A 20,741-nucleotide genomic window follows, 5' to 3' on the forward strand; every position below is an offset into this window, starting at 1 on the left:
ATTCGTTTTTAAGGTTCAGTTAAGCTGTGTGATAGTGTTTGCATTGATTTCCAAATAAACACTTTCGAGACCCTTCCCTCTTCTATTCCTCCATTGTCCTTTCAATCCAACTAACAGACTCACATGTCCACCGCTCAAATTAATTTGATATTTTCTCTACTAATTCACCACTAATCCTGTTTAGGTTCCGGAGTAGCGAGCAACTCTCCTGAAAGTGCTTTGACGCCTCCTCAGGGGTAGTAAGCGCTATTTAAATGCAGTTAGAATTACAATGTATGCATTGAACTGATTCATAATTGTATGAGTGTCTCTACAGTCATTCACATATAGAGCAGAAGCCTTTGCTTACAGTCTCTCTCTGAAAGTAAACACCCCCTCCTCTGGAATGGCTTCCAATGGAAACTATGCTCACAGCACTGTTTTTTACCATCTTTCTTCTGAATTTATATCAATAAAGTATTTTGAGATAATAATTGTATTCGACGACCTTGTAACAGGAGATGAAATGCCAGTTAACATGTGAACTTGTGGTGTTGAGTAAATCAATAAAAACCAATAGTCACAAGGGACATCCTCGGTGCTCCGTTATCTTCGAGCCCTGTGCCAGGCTGCATTTTTCTTCCTCATTGTATCTTTATCTGGCTGGTTCACGTCACTTGTGAAATGTGAAGAACCCGGCTCTTTTGGGAAAGGCGCGTTCTGCCTGCATCTTATCACAGGTGCGTCTTTCCTTAGTTCAGGTATGCGTTGTGGCATCCCTGGTTTATGAGCAGGCATTATTACTTCCTCCTCGTGGACTATAAGAGGGCAGGTCCCGGCTTCCACAGAGCGAGCCTTCACAGCACTAGACCTTCACACGAGTGCGGTTCATCTGCTCCTGTCCAGAATGGACAATCCGGCCTTAGAACTGCACGAAAATGACCTGCACCCCGTCTCATCCAAAGCAAAGCCGAAACAGACACACTTGTATCGTCCCGAGATGGTGGTAAGTTTGTTTTAGAATGATGTGTTATATGAAAATGAATTACAATTTGTGTAGGAAATCTGAACCACAACTCTCAGGTCTTATCCACATATTTTCATTGGACAAACTATCGTGTCATAAATATCGTGGATCAAAATATTGAGACGGTAAGTGCAAATAGGTAAGTACAGAATTACTATTCTTAGCTCCACATCTACGTACCTTGAAGATATATTATATATCGTTAAGGTACATATAGGTGGAGTTATGTATCGTAAAACCTTGCTTACCTATAGACACTTACCTTCACAGTATTTTGTCCTGTATACGAGAACATGTGATTCCTTTATTACAACTTTTCTCTTATTGTTAAAGTCCTTTGGTGACATCAATACTCACCTGTAATGAGAAATGACGTCACCATTCTACAGTAACAATATATCGTAGCTGATTTGTCACACTGTCCTTACCAGAGACACAACAGACAGTGTGGAAGGCGACTTACTGTGCAAAACATGAACAGCAGGTGTCACTTGAGGACGGGTAAACTTTCTGCTCCCATTCTTTTTTTTCATTAGAGATTCAGAAATTATCTGATAAGGAGGCATTTATAGCAGTATATCAATTTTTTTATTGCTCTTCTCTACTTAATTTCAGTGAAGAAGTGATATAATCGCTAGTTATAAAGAACTTACTACCGCCACCGTCTAATAATTTGGCAGTGCAATTCAGTCCAGAGTTTTATAAACTTTCTAGTGATTTTAATGATCCTGTTGACCTACCGCGAGGGATACAGGAGTCATCTCTTGCCTAGCAGAAAACACTGGACCAGGCGCCATCGCAGTGTTTAAATGCTTGTATATTCGTGGATATAGTTAAAGGGACATACTCTGTGGCGGACCAGCGTGGTGACACAGTGGAAGCCATATTGTGTGTGTGTGTCATAGGTTCAGTGGGAAGGTACCAGCTTTGGTCACTAGTATGATATTACTTTAAATAATAGTCCAGCACAAAAAACCTGCCAACGCTCCTGTTCCTTCACTAGATAAGAACCAGCAGCACTGGGCAAAGATGCTTCCCCTTTCATTGGACAGGACCGGTCAATACTCCTCAAATGGAACAGAGGTCATCAGCGATAGAATGACCCAGTAATTAGTCACTTCCCAGGATCTGATTGAGATCATAAGAACCCCTTCTGATGAATTTGTATGCTACAAAGTTTTTAACTTTTTTAAAGTGGTACTCCCGCTATTTTAGAGTTATATAAGCTAAGGACAATAATCAATGTTGCTTATAAAGAATTCTATGATATATTGTAATACAATGGGATTGAAAACTTGAATATATTATTTTACTATATTGTGGATCTCAGATGAGGTCTATGTCTATCAATAAATTTCAATTGTAGCAAACAATTGCGGCATATCTTTGCTAGCAACCTGACCCGGAAACTGAGAAGTGTACATCCTGTCTAGCTCTCCACCATATTCCCTAACAATCACTTAACACAAAGCCCTTCAGAAGGCTGGCTGCCTGGCCTGAATCTGAGTGCAGAAATTCACAGAAAAAGTTTCTGTTTCTGTTTTCTGCACCCTCTCTGCTTGAGCCCCCTTTCTCCATCTGCAACAGTCCATATATAACTTGAGGACATAGGCTTGAGTTTTGCAAGACCCTATTAAGTTTTTTATTCTTCTGAAGGAGGTAAACCAGTGTCATTAAATTTGCTGATAAAGATACAAATTATGTAAGTACCAAGAGTTAAGTAATAGATTGAAATACTTTATTTTAAATGGCCATGGAAATTATGATTTTTCTGATGGAATGTCCTGATGTTTAGCAAATATGTTTTCTCGTAGGAGCCATAGTTCATGTTGATCACAAAGGATTTTCTCAATATATTTTCTGTCCTATCTTAAAAAAACATTTCCTCTAAACCAATACAAATGTCCTGTTTGCCCGTATATAACAGAGATCGTCCAATGAACTGAGCTGAGGGAAGTTCGCTTTTTCCTTTGTAGAGTTATGTCCTCCAGTAGCTTCTAAAACCAGAAGCAGGCTCAATGACTTACTGGTACTTTGTAATTCTTAAAAAGTTTATTTTTTGATTCATTCTTCTTGCAGGAAAGAAAGCCGTCCTGGTCCCTGTTGAAGATGTTCCTGGTTTGCCTCTTGGCTTGTCTCATTACAACGGCCATTGGAGTCCTCATCCTGTCGTTGGTCTACGTTGGCCACTTTAGCCCCAAGCCGGGCAAAGACAGCACTGACAGAGACCCAGCACCCAGCACCAGCGCGCCTACAGGCAACAAGGTTGATGCCCGCTTTGGGTTTCTGAACCATCTGGGCAAATCCAAGGTATGCCATGAATATATGTTTACTCACCGAAGCTGCCATCTTCGGATAGTATTTGCCTCAAATAATTCACAAACCACACTGCAGTTGTAAATCTTCTTGTCACTAATATTGTCTCCTAAACATCACAGGAGGCTTCAGACAGATAGATTTTCATGCAAAATCCCTACTTCAGGAATCTCAACAATTTTATCTACGGAAATGCTTGAAGCTCTGGTGGGTAAGAGCATGCTCTGTGGAAGTCCTTTAGGGCAGACCCATCAGTACAACAAACATTCACACTTACTCATTGCAAAATCTTTGTAAATAGGATGCATTATCCTTACTTTTGAAGGTCCAGTGGTCCAGCATTAATGATGATAGTTGGACAGTGCGGCCGGACGGATGCTACCAGTGCACCTACTCTATCCTCTTTACTACCTATTTAGGTGGCAGGTATTTAGGAAAATGGATTTACCAGATCTGTGTTACTTTAGCAAAAAACTGAAGTTCTTTTTCTCAGGATTTTGTTAAAACAATTAAACGGAAATGGCTTAAAGGAGGGGGAAACATGGGAGGAATCCTTGTACACTTTTATTCTCTCCCATACCTCTGTCTGAAATAGGACGTTTTTGGGACATAAATTACTTCGTACAGTACAATGCAATGTTCTGTTATTTTGTGTTACTTCTAAATTCTTCAAGATGTTGCCGCCTTTTTTTCTTAGCAAACTCATTTTTTTCTGGTGACAGCTCGAAATCTTACTATAAGATCTAATTTCGTATAAGTGCAGCCAACTGCTGTTTTAAATACCTTTCGTAGGACAGGAAAATGCGCTCCCTCCATTTTTTTGCAGTTTTTATGTAGCAAGAACTCGGCCCAAGGGCACTTTACATGAACCCCAGATTACATCACACAACGACTAATTCTTTATTTTTTAGGCACGGGGGGATTAAGTGGTTTTCCAGAATCACAGGATGTTGAGCTGACGTCTGTACTTGAACCTGATTCCCCAGGTCCAAAGTCGGCAGCTCTGTCTGTTATGCCACATCTCCTCTGTTCCCCATCATCCTAGCTTCTGCCCCTGGCTACCCAACATCCAAGTAACCCTTCTGCTCAGGAGTGTATTGTCCTAATAAAAACTATGGTGTGATTCCTAAGGCTGAGTCCTACAGACCCTGCAGCATCAGATGTAAAAGGATCCCAGGGCACTGTAGGACCAAAACTGACCCCATTCCATGCGAGACGTTGTGCAGGACTGTGGATAAGCGCTGGAAGCGAGTCACATTTTTGTACAATTGCACGTTTACGTAAATTGATGGATAGGAACCCACCCTTAACATGCTCTCCTCTCAAACACATAGTTCAGTGATGATCATCTGCTTCTCAGCTTGACTCCAGTGTCTGCCAGAGTTGTAGTCCTGCACATGCGGCTCATGTTGGGTCCAATGCCCTGCGACGTAGGCAGCCAGGAAGACACTGTGCTGATGCTGAGCAGCAATCAGAAACTTGTGTCACAAAAGATGTGGTGAAAGCCATCCCCTCATTGATAAGAGTTGATGCAGATAGGGTTTCTACCATGTGAGGTGGAAGGAGGAAGTATAGAGGACGCCTTATGGTGATGTCGCTACAGGGCAACCAATTTAGCCGCTGTCCGTGGCATCTGTACTTCTGAAGGTGACTGCGGTGGCCAACCAGGCCTGAACCTCAGAACCGAGATCTCAGGAATATCTACACAATGGGCATTTTTTGGGGGGTCCGAGACTTAAAAGGACTCTGCGCTTCAATGCAAAAAATATCTCCCTCCACACATGATGGGCATGGGTATGTTTCTTAAGAAGTGCAGACAATAACACCCAAAACCGGCACTTCACAAAATCTTCAAAAGTCCTAGGGAGTAATCTAGATGCATATTTAGAAAAGATGAAAGTCCTTCCTAAACATACAAGCAACTAACCATACACTATTCATTCCTCCTCACCATCAGGACATGATTACTCAACCCCTACTTACACTAGAACTCACTATCTGGACCACTATCCATTGCTTCCCTCTTTCCCTCCTACTCCTCACCTCCCTCCCCATCTTTTTGCCCCTCACTCAGGCCTCAATCACTCCATACTACCACGAATGACAGCGAATGTGACACATGTCAATCTTGTACCCGTTTTACTAATACTGACCATGTACATGTCTTACTTCTAAGTCCTCCAAGGTACTTGCTATCCTCATTACTCTGATGGAATTTCTTATGTAGAACTCAATGAAAGTTATTTGAAATAAAATTAAATTAACACTACACGTGACAGTCTTTATAGTACTTCTGATCAATACCACATGTCTCTTCTCTAGGTTCACGAGTTTCAGGGAGGAGCGATTCAGTGGGCGCGGTTCCGGAAAGACCCCGGTAATTATGACAGTGACGAAGAAGTCAAGTTTGGGGCAAGCCTCAACTCACAGCAGTCCAGGATGACAGCAGGAACTCTGAGGATCAAAAGCAAAGGCCTGCGGGCACCACACTGGCATTTTAATGCCAATGAACATGGCTTCTTGTTGCAGGTAGAGATCACCTCCCTTCTTTACCCTTTTACTGCAACTGTTGTTTCTGTCCGACTGTATTTTGGTTATGATATTTTGGTACCATGACAAAACCACTCAGCTGAGGATCTACAACCAGGCACACTTGTAAAACAAATATTTACCAACTATGGGGAAGTAAACATCCAGACACCTTACACACTTGCCTGAGTGACCACCATACAATCTTAGTCGCCAACTCAACGCCGGGATAGAACAAACCATCAGGATAAATTGTGTTTGGTTCTCCCACACTCGGTAAAACCGGGGGAGTAAAAACCAAACAATTTATAATCAGGTGGTTAAAAATTAACGCATAAAATCATCAGATGTTAATTTATCTCCCTGTAGGTTATAATAAGAGCCTTAGAAGTAAATATAAGCAATTTTTATGGAAAAGAGGTCTATTGTATTTCCGATACGTCTTAAATGTAAAAAAGTTTTTTTCAAAAATCACAAATCCATATTCATGTGAAAATGCCATTGTGCTAATCCCCTCAAGTTAAGAAAGCGCACTTCTTTATTTTGTAGGGCACTGCATGGATTGGCATTGTTGACGAAGGCGGCGAGACAGTGACGACATACAACGTCACAGCTGGACAGGTCATCTTCTTTCCCAAAAACACTCTGCACTGGGTGAAGAACGTGGGGGACGACGACTGCTTCTTCTTCCTCTTCTTCACCACCCATGACGAGCTTCAGACTCTGGATGTCGACGACGCTTTCTTCTCCACCCCAGAAGACATAGCGGCAAGAGCGCTGAAGGTTTGTCCTCTGCCTTGAGTTAAAGGCTCCTTGCTGTCCTATTATTGGGTTCAAAGAGAAAATGTGGATTAAGGATTGCAAAAAACACACTTTAATTACTGCCTGAAAGGTCCAGATTACGGTCATACTCGACTAATCCTTTGACAATATTTTAGGCATAATTATCAGCACTTTCTTAAAGTCAGGAGCTGAAGGGGCTTTAAAACCATAAGTTAGACACAACAAAATATAGACAAAAGTCCAGGCCAACCATATCTTAGGATAATACAGACAGAAAGGGGAGTCTTTGAGTAGCCGAAGAGACAATGGATCTTTAGTGCCAGCCGGCCATCCATGGGTGCGACGGGTGGGCGCATCCCAAATATTTGGAATGGCACAAGGAAAGGCCAGGATGGTCATTAATGGGCGGGAGACTCTGGGGACCAAAAGACTTGACCAGTCCGGAGAATTTCAATGGATATTTCCAAGCGGTTTGGCCTCTGAACCTGTTTGCATGTATGTGAGCCCAGTGTTTCTTCAATATCTGGCATGTCCTGTCTCTGCAGCGCCAAGAAACCTATGGGTGCGTGTGCCTACGAAAACCTCTAACATAGTCTATCAGAACACATCAAAACATAAGAACTGGATAGATCCAATCATGTTTCTCTGATATACTAGTTTCATAGACTCAGATTGAAATTGGCCTTTTACATAATAGGATGTTTACAAATTCAGGACATCATGCTTGTCAATCCATTTAGTGGGCATATGCGCGTCATGGCACTTTGTGACAAACGAGTCCTCAACCCCAGTGGCTTTGTAAAGCGCCCAAACATTGTGTGGTTTGGGTTTGTGTTGAAACTGTTGAATTGAGGAGGGCTTTGGAAGTGAAGTGCACTGAGCAGGAAGCAGTCTCGGCCACTTTGCCACACTGTGCAGAGGTGAAAGTTGTGAAATCATTTTAGGATGAATTATGAAGGGGCTGGGCTTGTTGTACTTATACCAAGAAGTGCAGATTCACAGATATTCTTGCTCAGCTTGTTATAGGGACAGCTTTTCTTCAGCCCCGGTGCCCTGATCTTACCAACAGTTCATACATTGAGTTGACTCGCGCTTTAGCAGAATTTCTGCAGTTCCACAACCAGTGGCATAACACAGGCCCCCGCATCCCCTGCGTTGTGGGGGCGGCCCCCCAAACTCCAGGGGCTGCCCTCAGCACTGTACTCTGACTGGAGAGCCCCTGATTGAGTTCAGAGGTACTGGGAGGGGCCCCCTCAATTTTCATTACGCCAGTCTCCACAACCTGTGAAAACACACTGAGGGGTCTATTTACTAAGATTTAATGCTGTGTTTGCTTCAAAAAAGTGATGCAAAATGACCCTAAATCTTTTTTCGCCATTTACTTTCCAGCAAAAAACCTGTTTTACGCTGGAAAATAATTTGAAAGTAACGCATTACTTAGTGCCAAGGGGGCGTACCATAGGTGGTGCATGGGCGATCCCATGCACCCACCCAAGGTTTCTGAAGTTAAGCGCTATTTACTTAAGAAAGTAGACAAGGTTTAGCATCAGAAAATAGTGCTCATTTCAGATAGGGGCTATGAAGGAGAAATGCTTTGATTTCTCTATTTTGCTTTCCATGTGTGCTGCACTGTACAGCAAACATACAAAGAGGAAAAGGGTTAAAGTCAGTCTAGGCATGGTATTTTGTAGTGGAAGGGAGTCCTTCCAGTAAAAAAACCTATCCGAGACTCATGGAGACACCCTTGCAACAAAGAGGCCAGCGCCTGTATTGTGCTGGTATAAATACATGGCCCCAAGCCCACCAGGTGCTGGAAATGCTTGGAAGAGCGCCGAGAGGGGAGTGCTCCCATGGGGTCCCAAGAGAGTGGAGCGCGGGTGCTAGCCGAATGCGACTCTAAGGGGCTGCCCTCTTAGGAGGGCGGACTGTATTTGTCGCAGACAGCTGCATGGCTGCACATTTCTGTGTCGGCGTTAGGGAGAGGGGAGGAGAGTGCTGTATTTTAGTAAATATGGCGCTCTCCTGCTCTCTCCTTTTCACGCAGCGCAGCAGTTACAGCTGCTCCACTGCGCTGCGTGAGAAACTGGTAACTGACACCCTGAGTGTTGTTCGTCTCAGTACTTCATTGACATCTATTGGGAGATCCCCAACAGCCCAGCTGAGGCCCATCGGCTATAGGAGGAGTCTCTTGTCCCGGACACCGCTCACTCGAATATAATTACTGTCTGTTGTAGAGGCTCGTTCGCCAAACCTCTTTTGGTAACTTGTTAGCTGGTGCCTTCTCCCTCTATACACCCAGGTAGGTAGTGTTGGCTTGGTGGCAAGAGGTGGGGTTGGGTGAGGGCCATAGTGTGGGTTTACGCACTCACTCGTATGACTTCCTGTTCCATGAGTCACAGGATTTTCTGCATTCAAGCACACTCCATGTAAATGATTAACTGAAGACTCCACAGGCCCACTGACTGACTGCTCTCCGTGTGATGTCGCGGATATCATCCAGACTTGGGAAAGTCTTTTCCGTCAGTATTGATCTGTTCTGACATCAAAAGGTCCTAGTGGTAGGTAAAGGTTTTTAGGAAGGTTTCCTCTGGCGAGGGGTTTGTGACTCACCTTTCAACACCTCACGGTGTAAACCCTGACTATGAGTGACCAGGTCGTATGATGAAAGTGTGAGTTCGCACAGGAAACATCGGTGCACCTGTTTCTACCCCCCTGCACTTTCACAAGCCCATGCATTTAATGAGCAGTGCCTTGCTGTGCTCTCTGCAGTGCACACAATAACTCAGAAACTGATGCACTTTCGAAAGCGAGTCGCATAACAACAAGCACACGGCTGTGCCCTTCCTGGGTGAACACACCTCTTCGCGATGCCACCATTGGAGTTTTGACCTCAGGCCAAACAGCCTCACTGCACTGTGTTGAAATTGATCCAATCACCAATCAATTGGGATGTTCCACGTTAAATAAACATCAAATGTAATAGCCTCCGTTTCACCGCACCTTTTGTGCAACAGAGATCTGATAATCATGGCTACAAGGCATACATCGCTCCCCAGTTAATACTGGTTGCAATAAACTTTTGTCATGTCCATGTCCCTTAGTCAGCAAACGATAACTGGAATGAATCGTAATGTTTTCTACAGACTTTTTCAAATAACGCAGACTTTGCGTTCTCTGTTTTAGCCACAAAAAGGCGTGGATTTTATCCGAACCTTCAAAAGGCCCAGAGAGGACCAAGCTGTCAACCTCCCTCCCAACCTGGTGGAGCTGGTCCAGAATGCCAGTTACCTGCAGTCCCCGGATGAGCAGGTCTGGAGATACTTCTACGATCTGAAAGGTAAGGGGAGCCAAGTCAGCTGAATTAGAAGTAACTCATATTTACACGATTAGTAATGCCATAAATGTAAGACTTGAAGGTGATTTGGGGAATAGGACAAAAAGCGGCAGAAATATATTTAAAAAAAACTTGATGCCATTAAAATGAATATAGCAAAACTCGGCTACTTCTAGGCTCCTGCCACCCACCCTCGAGGATGCAAACCACCAGTAGGTTCATTAGGTGTCAGTATTCATTCGAAGTCTGCAGTACATCTAAAAATAGTTTTACTGACTACAAATGGACCTCGCATGTCATGTATTCATGTCATGGTCTACTCTAAGCTCAGTCTTTTGGGGAAATTCTCCACTGTCTTCAGAAGCATTGGAGGGGGCATTAGAGAGGCAGGCTCATGGCTCAGTGTTCGAACTCTTGCTGCTGGGATACATGGCGAATTGTATGTTATAAGTAGGGCTCCCGGTTTTATGGTATTTAGTTAACATTTCCATCTGTATTTATCCATATTAATTTTTTGGCCATCTTATTGGTATTTATCCATATTTATTTTGTGTTTCACGAATAAATGTAACTATTTTAAACTTTCTTAGTATTGTCATATATTCTATGTGCTTCGACCTAGAGCGGTATGGTGCAATATTGGTGTAAATTGTTGCTTTTCGCCCATTGTTTAAGGTTCAAAGGAATTCCTCTATTCTGGAGGAATAATACAGTGGGCTCGCTACCGGAAGAATGGGATTGGCCTGAATAATAATGAGAAGATCTTCAGTGACTCCCTAAATCAGGTAAGGCTATCTGATTGTCATAAGGTTTGAATGTATTGGCCGCATCAATATGGATCCGCCTATCGAGGATTCCAGGCAATCATTTATGAAACTGAGGGCCATCATTAAGATGGGGTCACTTGACCATTCACCGCTCCCCCATAAAAAACATTCTCCGATTAGTCTTGTGCTTGACTCCCTTTTTTTTCTTCTTTTCTGTGACGCGCAACCACGGGCTTCCATTTTGTGTGGCAGACTCCCACTTCCCCATTACATCGATGGCGACCAGGCTATCATGGTTTCCTCCTCAATATGGTGTCAGCAAAATGTGCGCCTCACACTTGTGCCCATTGTACTGATTTTCAGCAGTTTCAATTAATTATCAGACTCAAGGATGGTTCAGCAAGGGAGTCTTACAAATTCCCAGGAGTTCTTAGGTCTGGCTTGATAGTGCAGATGCATAAAAGACCTACTTTTACCAAATCTTTAAAATGAAAAGATAGAAGTCTTTGACTCCATCCATAGAAGTATTTCTGTCTCACCTCAATCTATTGGATATTTGTGTATTGTTCCGTGATGAAGTTTGGTATTTTTGGTCTAATTGCCTTGGAACACAACAATTTCAGGGCAATTCATTGAATCTTTCGGGTATCAAAGCAAAACAATTGGGTGAGACAATAAACCACAGTGCTAACAGAAAAGGGGCAATAAAACAAATGGAAATACGGAAGGAGAACTTGCAGGGAAGTCTCCCACATAAAATAAGAAATGAGAGGGCCTTATGGGGGGTCATCCACAGGCAAAGACGAAATGAAAATTGGATGACAAGGAGCTACTCATCCGTTCTAATTTTAAGAACAAATAGCTATAATCAGTATTCGAAATTAATTAGTGCAAGATTGATCATCAGAGATTGATCTCAAATTATTTGACCCAAAACTGAATGCACTGGGAACTATTTCAAATCCGAAAAACAAAATCTTGGTGCTGTTTGTCCCTTTCATTTCTTTATATTCTTTGTGCAGAAATAAGTCCCTTTTCTACTCTTTACCCCAGCAGCGGCAAAGCCGATAGAGTAGGCTTTAATGTGATTAAGAGCATTTGTTTATGCAGTGCATTGAAACAGCATTTGTCAATACATGTGTTTTCTTGCATTGGTAAATTAAAGCTAATCCTATTGGCTTTGCCAACGCTTGTTACACATGATCTTTCTTTTCAAAATACTGCAGTAACGGATACTCAGTAGCATTAGATCTTGAGTCCGAATTTTGGCTGGATGACGGCCATTCCAGTTCCACCTCAATGTGAAACAAGGTTTCTAAGGCCCATGTGAAGTAGATTCGATGGTGACTTAGAGGGCTGCAGTGCTAAATTATAAAAAATAAAGAAAATCAGTGCTGTGGCCCAAATGTTACCTTAGGAGCCCAGAGCCGGCGCTCTGAATGCTTGGGTTGCTGAATATCCAGACTGCCAGGTTTTTATTCCATTCCGCCACCCTACACTTCCTGCCTTTTACTCTGGCAGGTTCATTTTCACTTCTACTTCCCCACGTTGTCGCCATTTTTCTTTCTCTTCCCCTTTTTTTCTCCCTTTTCTGGTCGGACTTTGATGATTAAAAAGTTCCGGCCCCCAAAAGTAAGTGCTGGAACAAATTACACATTGGAAACTTGGGGAATTCAGCAATCTTTGAGTTGCAGGAATGCAGCTTTACATTTAATTTCAGTGCTCATGACATATCAACCAAACGTTTCTCCACAGTCGCGGCCCATCCTGAATCGCTTTACCATAAATCACATTTTTGAATGACTACATCTTGCAAAGAAATAACGGGTCCTTTAAACACCTGGTATATAGTGTGTCTATTGTAGGTTCTGAGACCCTTTCCTCTTCTTCCTGCTGTTTCTGTGAGCAGGACTCAGACTAAGGCCTTGATTACTATGGCGGTCAGACTTCACACCGACAGGCCTTCGGTCTGACAGCCCCATTATGATGCAGGCAGTCGGACCCTATTCGATCAGCGGACAGACTGCCGCCTCTGACAGGATCATCTGATCCTGACGGGGCGGTGTTCGGAATTGCAATGCCCGAATCGTTGGGATTACAATGTCCCTTTCTGACAGCCTTTTCATGTCGGACAGATCTGACTGGGGCACCAAACAGGGTCGCCGTACATTGTGGGCCACTGTAAAGTTGCCCAAGTGGCACATGCGGTGGCCCCACGCACCTCCATGCACCGTGTGCCATGCACCCCATGGTGCATGGCACACAGTATATGGATGTGTACAAAATGCTCCATTACACTGCGGCTTGTGCTGCAGCCACAGCACAAGCTGCTATGTAAGAGAGCACTTTGCTACCGCCAGCCCGGCAGTCACATACTGCGGTGGTCAGACCTTGTCGGGTGGTCTCCTGACTGCCGCAATAGCGATCGGCAGTCCGACCAACAGCCATCGTAATCGGGCCCTACGGCCATTTGCTTTCAAGTGCAAAAGGTTGACCCCCACGTGGCAACATACCTTGCAGTGGTGAGGTCCATCTCAGGGGCGAGGAAATATAAACGCATAACCTCACTGTTGATCATTTTAAAATGGCCGCCATTTGAAGGAAAAGCAAAGTCAAGCTAGCCTGCATTGCCTACGAAGCGCTCCACAAAGGCACCTCGAACTATCTGACTCTTAAACTATACATATCCAGAGGTCAGTGATCATCAGACACTCCGAATCTCTTACTGGGAACCCCAGTGTTCAGGAAACAAACAAAGAAGAAACAGTCATTGTCAGGAAGCGCACTGAAGATCTGCATTCATTACCACCTTCAATCAGACTAACCTCCTTCGAAGACTTCACAGTAACTTAAAGTCCTTTCTGTGTCAAGGCTGCTTCCCCTCATCATGTGACCTCTCGTCCCAGCATTGCCCAGCGGGCTTCCTCTAATGGCTACATTATGCTGCTGTATATACACTTCCTCTCTCTCTCCCTTCACTGCCCTGCATTTATTTTCCCCACCCAAGAGACTTCTTTCTGCCAGCCTTCCTTCACATACATGGTCATGTGTTCTTTGGATATTGTTATCCTTGTAAAGTGCTCTGACACCAAGTTAGGTCTTGTTTGCGCTATATAAAACGACCTAAATTATTAATCAAATACCCAAATAACTAAATAACTAAATAAAATCTAATACTACAAATAATACCTGGGTGCTTCTTAGCTCATTCCTGATTACTGCTTACTTTTTTTATGGATCAGTGTATGAGGACAAAATTAGCCAGCCTGATTGGAACAAACAAATGATTGCACCGCAGATGCAAGTCCCTATAATGAATGTATGTAAAAAACACAGACTATTTGAAAGAAACGTGCTCACCTGTAATGGGTCTGGGGTGTTGACGATTGTACTCTTTAAGGATATATTGGAACCAGGTTTCCTCTAAGGTCTGAAGAATGATTGGGCAGTTCAGATTGCGGATTTACAGAGTAGACGTTTTATTGAGCTGCTGTGATGCAAACTTTGTGTCTCCTGTGTAGATCCTCTGACCTTTGATGACTCATATACGCAATCTGACTCTGCTGCATTTAATGGCTTCTTAAATCATATTATCTTGCTTCTAGTCATGCACTCATTATTACCTTTTTTTGTCTAGCATGCCGACTCTCTCACTCTGGGGACTCTCCGAATATACAGCAATGGCCTCCGACAGCCTCATTTCCACTTCAATGCCCATGAAATGGGATACGTCATCAGTGGCTGCGGGAAGGTGAGTCATCATTGAAGGCGAAGCTTAATTTGACTTCAAGCTGCTCAGGTTACAATCAATGACTAGCATTTTATTTCCAAAGTTGGTATCAGGTCACACAAAGAGCTCTTCAGTGGGAGCTCAACTGATACAGGCTCTTACCAGACCTGAGGTGCGTAAAAGGAAAGCAGGCGTGACATTGTAGGCTGGTGCCTACTATTTGGGTAGTATCAATTATTTTAGAAAATTGACGTGCATGCCTAGCTGAAAGCTCTCCACGCACAATATATGGGTGTTTTTATTCAATTTTACATCCTCATAGAACCACTCAAGCATCCTATTACTTTTGAAGCTTTACCGGTTTATGTTTTTATTAATTTATAATAACTAGTTTTAGCAAAGGGAGATGCTTTCCAGATGTTAGTGATTCAGTCGTTTTGGGTCTTCCAGCATTAGTAATGTGCACTTCCCTGCCTCTCCGCTGGCATCACATGTGCCCTCGCCTAGACACTCAATGACAACAGCACATAGGACCACCTGACACATCTTTTATTGTATTAAATGTGTTCCTTGAAAAATACTGTTAATGTGACAAACAAGTATTAGAAAAATAAGAAAACAATCTGAATGTGATTCCTAGATAAAATAATTCAAAAATATACGCAGGTGATTGATTTAATTGTTTAACATTTTGCATCTTTGGGTAATACGTATACCATAATGTATGTCCCTACAGATCGGGATTACTGGTACAAACCCCACAACTGACTTTGAGGTTGGCGTTGGAGACGTGTTTTTCTTTCCTATTGGCACCCAACACTACATCAAGAGCACGTGCGACGAAGACTTGTACATGATTCTCGCCTTCAGCACTGGCAACCAGGTAAATACCCAAACAAAGTATCAATAGATGACCATGCTTCAAGATACTCTATAAGAGAACCTGGAGAGGGAGATATTGACTGACTCACCACAAGATGCAATCTTGATGGAATAACGAGGGCGAATCAGCTGGCCAGAGGAAATGGAGCAGGGAACAGTCTTTTAGACAATGGATACAGTAAAGCAGTCAGTGAAAGTAAGTGGAGAAAGAAGCAGTCAGTGGCAGCAAATAATAACTGTCTGGAATGATCTCAGGCAGAAGAAGTCACTAGATGGAGATGTGGAAGCCAAACAATAGCAAGATGGAGGAAAATGGAAGAAGACAGATGTAGCAGCAAAAAGCAGTGCATGAACTTAGATACAGAATAGAAATTGGTTAGTTGATATAAAGAGAGGGGCACACAAAGTTGCCTGGGGTATTAGTGCTTTCGAGTTAGAATTTCTTGAGAAAAAGCTAGTCAGTGTTAGACTTGGGTGTGTGTGTGTTGGGCAAACGCTTTACACATTGCCTCTGGGATAAGCCTGTCTGCTCTGCCTGGCTACCAAGGGGGTGAGCAGGGGTTATCTTGGGTGTGTGACTCCCTTATCCTGGCTAGAGTGGTGGGTTCAGTCTGGCTTAGGTGCACACCCTAGCCAACCAGAAACACCATTTCTAATAGTCCAAAATAATAATGACAATAATAAATATAGAAGCTACAAAGGATAAAGGAGACAAGGAAGGCAATTAGTGGAAGCAGTTACTGTAATGAAGAAAGTCTCAGGTCTTGTTTTGAAAGAGATGACAACTCCTGTAGTGTATAATGATTTTTGTTGAATGAGCCTAAAAGAATGATTGTAGTTACCATTTTGTCTGACCAATGAATGAGCTTGGAGCACTGGGTTGTATTAACATTCTGGTTGCCTTTGACAGCTTCAGACCCTTGACATGGATGATTACTTCCATGCCACTGCAGACCACATTCTGGCCCAGCTGTTTCTGAAGAAACAAGAGGAATTCAAGCAAATACCCAAGTTCCAAGATGACCAAGCGGTGAACGTGCCGTAGGAGCAAACATTCGCAGTCGAAGAACATTAACATGAAAAGTAGCCTTCCTAGATGTTTTTGTGGTGTCAAAGGTAATCAAAGGCACCTATCACAGTTGTGGCAAAATGAAAAATCAAGTAGCTGTCGTTTGAAAAGTGGAACACACCTGCAACGTAAGCGACCAAGAAAAGACCACAACGGAAAGAGATTCTTAGCCATGGTGAATGTACATGGCATCACACCAGTGATATCAGCATTAGCCAATCAGATTACTTGGCCACCATTTTAGAACTTTGAACTTTATTACAGACATTGTGGTCAGCACTGAGCAGTATGGAGAGAAGGCGGTGTGCACTTTTATCATATTTTTTTTCACAGTCGACAAATGTAAGGACTTAAAACCCACAGTAACGCGTTGAGTGAGCAGCAAAGGGTTGGGTTTCATCCTATTTCTTTTGGTCTCTTTTCTGTCAGTGATATGCTGATGTAGGAGTTGAAAGAGAGGCCCTAACATAGGTGCAGAAGTCCAGAATAGTTGCTTAACATGTGTGATCTGAGCCTATGGAGAAATGTGTTTGTTGTAGAACACATGCCTAACAGAACAGGGAGAAAACCCCACTAAAGTTTCACAGGCACCCATGTGCTGTATGTAGTCTTTCTATATACCGCAGCCTGGTGCTCTGTATATGTATACTCGTATGCCATATTGGTGAGAATAACAGTATTGCAATAACTGATGTTAATTTGCAAAGTGTTGTAATAACATTATATGTATCTATATAGGTAGGTGAAAAATATGTATCCTCCGAAATGAGTGAGTGGAGAGCTTGCATTACTGCTTGCGGCTACTTCATTTATAATCATAGGACTATACTCACTCAGCAGGGACGATAAATATGTCACTACATAACCCTAACCGGGTGCATATAATATATGTATGTATCTGATACTTAGACATTTGGATACTTTTGGGTTACATCAAATATTCTATAAATAATGCACTTTCAAAGAAACTTTTCACTTGGATAGGCACGCTAATACAGCTGGCAGTGAGTTTCTGACACTTTTCTTCAATATTTAAAGTTTGCTAAATATACGCCAAAAAATTATCTCAAAGACATGCATTTAAAAAAAATCGTGTTTAGTTTTTAAAAAGAACCTACCAGTATTAAATGCCCGAGAAACTTGGATCTCAAAGAGTAGAACTACGTACACTCCTAAAATTCATGTTTGATTTTACTCTTTATTTGGTTCCATAAAAACACATAAGGTTTAAACATCCAGTGTAATGCTTTCTAATAATCAATGTCATAGAATGTTTCAAATTGGCTGATTATTATGTAAAATGCTCTATCTATATGAATGAAATGTACTTCTTGAGTCCATATTACTTTAAATATGGTACGTCAAAATCAATATCTTCTGGAATAAAAAAATATTTTTGAATTTAATGTGAATTTAGTGTGAAATTGCGCTTTCTGGGATAGACTTACTGCTGTTGCCCAATAAAATTTAACACTGAGGCCCTGATTACAATGTCGGGCGGAAAGCATCTGACCAGCGTTCTTAGGCTTTCCGCCCAACAAGGTATGTTTAAAGTCCGACCGCCTTTTTAGGGTGACAGCGGTTGGAATTTAAACCTGTGGGGGAATCCGACGTGGTTCCGATGGACAACATAATTCCTTAAGGACATTGTTTCTGCTGTCGGGATTATGATGTCAGTTTCCAACAGCCGTTCCATGTCGGCCTTTTGGACATGTAAAGGCTGTCAGAAAGTGACATTGGGCCACCCTTCCCCCGGCTCTCCGCATTGCGGTGCCTGCCACATGGTGCAGGGATGTTTACAAACTTCCATTTTTCAACGGGAGCCTGTACTGCGGGCATTTGCAGCCCTCCGCATATTCAAAAATGGAAGTTTCAAACTGCACTATGTGCGGTCGCATCCTAATTGGGATTGCAGAACCACCGACCCATGGTTGGGTGGTTCCTATCCCACAACGGCGTCTGCCCGACATCGTAATCAAGGCCAATTTATCGAACTCAAAAGGACCGAAGAGGGAGCTCGACCTACTAGGACTGTGGCTATCAGGCCACAAACATGTCAGCAGCAAACACTTAACTCACTCAGCCACCGTACCAACCTAAGAGATATTTACTCTTGATCATTATGATGTTTTGTTCTTTACTCCATTACTCAGGAAATACAATCGACTTATTTGTGAGTTTAAATTGAATTATAACATAATTTCACCTGTGTGAGAAGGTGGATTATTAGTAGGAGTGGAATGAGGTCATCCACAAGTAGGAAAGCCACCGTCTGGTTATGTCCAGCTGAAGATTTCAGTAATGTAAACTTTAGCTACACCCCTGGTAGCTATGGCTCAGAGCAGGCAGGCTTAACTTAGAGAAAGTGAGTAAAGAATTTAGAAGTATGAAAACAGTTAAAGAGTGTTAAACACAACACAATAAAAATCCCACTTCAACTTAAAAAATAGCGTATAATTTAATGAACAAAATAACACCAAAACAACAATAATCCAATTAGGGGAAGTGAGCATATGAATTTTAGAAAATTTAAGTAAAAGTGGCACCAAAAAGCACAGTGCTGGTCAACTACTTGTGGTAGACGGGGACCTACATGCCATTTCAGGCCAGCTGCAATGTAGCATAGGTCGGATACACCAACCAGTTTTGACCCGATTGAGACTTAATCTCAGAACTGGAAGTCAAAATCCTTCAGTGGGGCAAGGCAACAGGTTGTATCCGAGGTGATCTCTATGATGTTAGATAGGCCTTGGAGAAGGTTCCAGTGAAGCCTTTGGTTTTGGCAGGAAAATCTCCGCTCAGAATAATTGAATTTTGAACCCAGGGAAGGCTTCAGCTCCTGTGTCCGATTAAGATTCTTACCTTCAGACTAAGGCCTAAATTACGATGTCGGGCAGACTTGAGTCTGCCGGACACCGTTTCGATGTGGGAACCGACTGACCGTAGGTCGGCGGTTCCCAACACCGTATTACGATGAGACCGCACATGATGCGGTTGCAAACTCCTATTTCTCTATGGGTGCTAGTGCTGCGGGCGGTATCCGACCACAGCACAAGCTCCCATAGAGAAATGGGAGTTTGTGTAGGTTCCTGCCACACCTTGTACGGATTTTCCCTCAGGCCCCCAAACGGAGGCCAATGAGGGATGGGGCCCTGCTAGGGGCCCCCTAAGTCACTTTCCTACAGCCTTTCCATGCCAAAAAGTCCAACATGGAAAGCCTGTCGGAAACCGATATCATAATCCTTACGGTGGGAACGCCATACGCATAATCCCTATGGCGGAAACATCATACATAAGGGATTATGTGGCGGTTTCCGACTAGCCAACAGGCTCCTTGCAGTCCATAGGTGAGATTTAACTTTCCAAGTCATGGGAGTATTTGGGACACCATCTACTATGGCCCTATTGGAAAGTTAAATATGCCAATTAGGAGTTAGTCAATTTCTACGTGTTTTAGGGCTCAGAGCACAGGAACTGGGGCCTGGTTCGCAGTGTCCCAGTGTACAGACTCAAAAGAACCAGCACCATCTGTCCACAAACAATAGGGGTTACCACACAAAAAGAGTCACTTTATCACAACATTTGCACTTCAAAGAAAACAGTTTGAATGGTTTCTTTATTGTGTAGGTGGAACTTTACATCTCCTTCACAGAGGTTGGGTTTGCCATTGAAGAACTGTTTATACCTTTGAGGAGTTCACAGACAAACCTGCCTCTGGTATGGCAAACCTCAGAAACTGGATAGAAGTAACATAAACCTCATGTCTTTCTAGTCTTCTGTATAGTACACTTTCTGTTAGGGCCTGTAGGACCATCGGAATGTGAATAATACGTTCTGTCTTGCTAGATGCGAAGTTACAGGATACTGTCTATATAAATGCTGACAAACATTTTGGTAAAATATTAAAACACTCAATTCATGAAGTGCTGGGATACAGCTAGGAATTTCATAGATCAATAAGTATCACTTGAAACTTGTTGGTCTTGGCCCTTTATTCAGGTTCATCCCCAGATTTTTTTGCCTTCCTCCTTCACTTTTTGCTAAATTCCTTTTTGTTGGCCTCAGGACTCTGTGGACTTTACCACTGCTAACCGATGCTAAAGTGCTTGTGCTCTTCCCTTAAAGCATGATAGAATTGGTATATAACCAATTGACATATTTAATTTACTTGCAAGTCCCTAGTTGAGTAGCCCTACCTATGCCCAGGGTCTGTAAATTAAATGCCAATAGTGGGCCTGCAGCACTGGTTGTGCCACTCACTTAAGTAGCCTGGTAAACGAGTCTCAGGCCTTCCATTGCACAGCTTGTGTGTGCAGTTTTAAACT

The 20,741-nt window shown here is 42.8% G+C and overlaps 1 protein-coding gene across 1 annotated transcript; it reads left to right on the top strand.

The window, feature by feature from the left end:
- Window positions 1-667: 667 nt before the first annotated feature.
- Window positions 668-17,822, top strand: LOC146863977 (uncharacterized). Its single transcript, XM_085629959.1, has 9 exons — window positions 668-985; window positions 3,086-3,316; window positions 5,645-5,851; window positions 6,401-6,634; window positions 9,818-9,971; window positions 10,644-10,753; window positions 14,373-14,486; window positions 15,202-15,348; window positions 16,258-17,822. The coding sequence occupies exons 1-9, from the start codon at window positions 887-889 to the stop codon at window positions 16,390-16,392; spliced, it is 1,431 nt and encodes a 476-aa protein (XP_085486085.1). The 5' UTR covers window positions 668-886; the 3' UTR covers window positions 16,393-17,822.
- Window positions 17,823-20,741: the final 2,919 nt, after the last annotated feature.

This window comes from Triturus cristatus, chromosome 2_1 (genome assembly GCF_964204655.1).
Source record: "Triturus cristatus chromosome 2_1, aTriCri1.1, whole genome shotgun sequence".
NCBI classification, from domain to species: Eukaryota; Metazoa; Chordata; class Amphibia; order Caudata; family Salamandridae; genus Triturus; species Triturus cristatus.